A 4,031-nucleotide genomic window follows, 5' to 3' on the forward strand; every position below is an offset into this window, starting at 1 on the left:
TGGTAATTTTCTGGTTGTAAGGGCAGGTTGCTGCCAGCTGAAGCAATCTCGGAAAGCCTCATGGAGGCAATGAAATTTAAACTGTATTTTGGGATCATTGGATTGCGGAATGTAAAGATGGAAGAACAGCAAAAAGAGCAGCTAAGCAGAGGTTAGAGATGCACATATGGAAAAGCAAAGTATGTATTCCATATATACGGTCTCAGTAAGATTACTGTAGTTTTCCCAAAGCCTTTTTTTTTTTTTTTTTGATAGACAGGGTTTCAGTTTTGTTACTCAGGCCAGAGTGCAGTGGCACAATCATAGTCACTGAAGCTTAAGTGCTATGCATAAGTGATCCCCCTGCCTTAGCCTCCCAAGTAGCTGGGACTACATGCCTGGCTAATCTTTTTTAATATTCTGTAAAGATGGGGGTCTCACTGTGTTGCCCAGGCCAATCTTAAATTCCTAGCCTCAAGTGATCCTCCCACTTCATCTTTCCAGAGTGCTGGGATTCCAGGCATGAGCTATGGTACCTTGCCCTAAAGCACATTTTTAATTAAAAAAATTATTTAACAAATCTATATGGCTCTTACTTTAAGTATACTAGAATCATAGTTTATTCTAGAATATTAATTATAGCTCAAAATAAATATATAACTGTAGAGAGTATGGCTGAAATTATATGGATAGTACTGTTTTTTAAAATGGATTTGCATTTTAGTAGTTGTATCAGTTAGCTTTTGTTGTGTAACACACTGCCTGCCTGGAGTGTGTGTATCAGTATTGGCAAGAAGTTCATAGAGGATGCATGCTTTGCAGTCCTGGGAAGGAAATGTTTTAAGTGAGCACTGCCCAAAGGAACATGGGAACCTTAGGGGATGAAATGGTAGAGTAATATTATATGTAGGAAGATTAATCCAAACAGCGTTGGAATGTGGTAGATTGAATGTGCTGAAGCTGTAGTTGTAGACCAAATGAAAAGTTTGTTAAACATACACATGTCTAGAATTTATGGTGCGTTTTTTTTTTTCTTACATTTTTTATTTCTGGCTTTTTGTTTTTCAGAGTTGAAGCAACTGAGGTGGTTTTTCCTAATGGAAAGTTACATACCTTTCCAGTAAGTACTTAAGAAATGACTTGATGATTATGATAGCAAGAATACTAATAGTGACGGCTGTAGAGTGCTTGTGCTCTCTCCATCCATCCACTCAACTATCTGGCCAGGCCCTGGTGCTATGCACTTTACATGGATTCAGTCCTATAGGACTGTATAAGGGCAAGTGCTATTATGCTTTTTCCAGATCGAAAAGTTAAGAACCTTGCTTATTATTATTAAGTGGTGGAGCTAAGATTTAAATTCACACAGTCTGACTTTAGCTTCACATTTCATTATATGAATCCAACATTGTACGGCCATAATTCCTATGATTCCTTCTCATTCTCTTATTAACTAATGAACTGGATAAATTATTTCTATGTATTTGTTTGAGATAGCTCACAGCAAACTCACACTCCTGGGTTCAAGCAGTCCTCCTGCTTCAGCCTCCAAGTAGCTGGGACTAGTGTGTGCCGTGACACCGGGTGATTTTTCTAATTTTAGTAGAAATGGGGTCTCATTCTTGCTCGGGCTGATCTCCAACTCCTGAGCTCAAAGGATCCTTCCATATCATCCTACCAGAGTGCTAAGATGTGAGCCACTGCACCTGGCCATGTTTTTATTTTTAATTGACAGCTAAGAATTGCACATACTTACAGGGTACAGTGTGCTGTTTCAATACATGTATACAATATGTATTGATCAAGTCATGATAGTAGTTGATCCAGCATCTCAGACATTTATCATTTTTGTGTGTGTGCTGGAAACATTCAAAATCTGTTCTTTTAGAAGTTTGAAAATATTTAGTTAATTGTCAATCGTAATTACCCTATAGTGCAATAGAACAATAGAACTTACTAACTGGGTAGTTTATAGCCCGAATTTTTTTATGATTTACTCAATTCTCTAAACCTGATTAGTCTATTCGCACTTGAGTTACCAGCTGCTAAAGGACGTCACTATAACTAATAAATAGTTGCAGATGTCGTAATAAGATGAATTTAGTAGTTAGCACAGTTACTGTCAAGACACAGAATCGTGGTAAAAAAATCTAAACCCAACATGATTTGACATGAAGATGGTCATTTTAAAACAAAATAAATAATACCATTATTTATTTATTGTGGTCATTTATTGTGGTTTTGATTCAGTGAGACTGTTATTTAATGAGCTTTTTTTCTTTGAACTTTTCCTTATTACCCTGTCATTTGTGAAGTGAATCACGGCCTAAAATGTTAATAGTTTCTACTATTTATTCATTTATTTTAATTTCAGATTAATATGAGGGTATAAACAATTAGGTTATGACATTTGCATATGTTAGCTGAAGTCCCTGTTGTATTTGTGTCCTACTTCAATAGCTTTTAAAGTTGATGAAACCCGCCAAATCAAAACCTCTCCATTCCTGAAAACATTAGTGTTTAATATCATATTTTGTTTGAGAATTAATTATAATTCAAGATAAATATATAACGGTAGAGAATATAACTGAAATTATATAGGCAGTATCAGTTTTTTAAAATTGATTTGGATTTTGGTAGCTCTTATCAATTAACTTTTGCTATTTAGCAAACTACCCCAATTCTTTGTGGCTTAAAACAACAACCATTTATTTACTTCCTGGTTCTCTTGGTCAGGAGGGTGGTTTTTGTGGTCTGGTCCAGTGTAGTTTATCCCCACTGTGTGTGCTCATGTGCATAGTCAGTTGGTTGATTGGTTAGCAGCAGGTGATCCAGGATGGCCCCACTCACTTGTCTGTTTCTTGGCAATGAAGTCAGCAGGTCAAGTGCTCCTCATCATCTAGCGGGCTAGGTTGGACTTTTTTACATGGTGTTGGTTGCAGGGTTCCAGCAGCAAAAGAGCAAGCCTAGCGCTCAAGTGCCTTTAGAGCACATTGGTCAAAGCCAGTTGCTTGGTTAGATTTGAGGGGTGGAGAAATAGATGCCATCTCTTGATGGAAGGATCTACAGTGTTACCTAGCAAGACTGTGGATACAGAGAGGGGAAACGTTAGTGGCCATTTGGACAGTTACCATAGTCGAAGTTGGGATTAGCCAGAGGTAGCTTTTTATTTTATTTATTTATTTTTTTAGAGACAGAGTTTCACTTTATCACCCTTGGTAGAGTGCCATGGCGTCACATGGCTCATAGCAACCTCCAACTCCTGGCCTTAGGCAATTTTCTTGCCTTGGCCTCCTGAGTAGCTGGGACTACAGGCGCCTGCCACAACACCCGGCTATTTTTTTGGTGCGATTTGGCTGGGGCCAGGTTTGAACCTTCCACCCTCGGTATATAGGGCCACCGCCCTACTTACTGAGCCACAGGCGCCACCCCAGAGGTAGCTTTTTAGTCTATTTTAAAATAATGTCTGATTTGAGAAAAGTTTCTTTTTCTCTTTAACATTAAGAACTGTCAAGTATTAGTAACAGTGAATGTGTATTTTGGGGAAGAAAAGGAGAAATATATTTGATAATTTGTTCACTTTTTTCCTCACATAGGCAACTCCTTGAAATCATTTGGCTGTATTGTAGAGATCTTTCATAAATCTGAAATGATGGACTTTCTGAAAAGGAGTACTATCCAGGTGTTCTGGCGTGTGTTGATTTGTTCAATCCTAAATTAGAGCAGCTGTTCTCAGGTCGTTCTTCCCAAGGGGAAGCATCCTCTGGGGGAGACTAGCTCTTTCTCACAGGAAGTAGGGCATTCCTCCAAACACTTGGGACATTCTTTCTCTAGTCTTTTGTATATAGAAAAGAACAAAGTTTCAGAATAAGAGAACTGGAGGGGATAAGTGGTAAATAGACTAATGGCTAATGGTGTGCGCTTTGGAATTAGGCTGTCTCTATTTGTGTATCGATTCATTAATTTGTTTGTTAGTTACTTCATGCATGCATTCACTCATTAAATACCGCGTGCTTATGATCCGATAAACATTTTTCTATGCATTGGAAATA

General features: G+C 38.0%; 1 protein-coding gene across 1 annotated transcript in view; it reads left to right on the plus strand.

The window, feature by feature from the left end:
- The window catches only part of FARSB (phenylalanyl-tRNA synthetase beta subunit), a 72,364-nt gene that overhangs the window by 17,878 nt on the left and 50,455 nt on the right, over positions 1–4,031 (plus strand). The window contains exon 9 of the mRNA XM_023510367.1: positions 989–1,099. Within this exon, the coding sequence (XP_023366135.1) occupies positions 989–1,099 (111 nt within the window). The remainder of the gene's footprint in view (positions 1–988; positions 1,100–4,031) is intronic.

Source organism: Otolemur garnettii, unplaced genomic scaffold (assembly GCF_000181295.1).
Source record: "Otolemur garnettii isolate 467f Iridium unplaced genomic scaffold, OtoGar3 scaffold00013, whole genome shotgun sequence".
NCBI classification, from domain to species: Eukaryota; Metazoa; Chordata; class Mammalia; order Primates; family Galagidae; genus Otolemur; species Otolemur garnettii.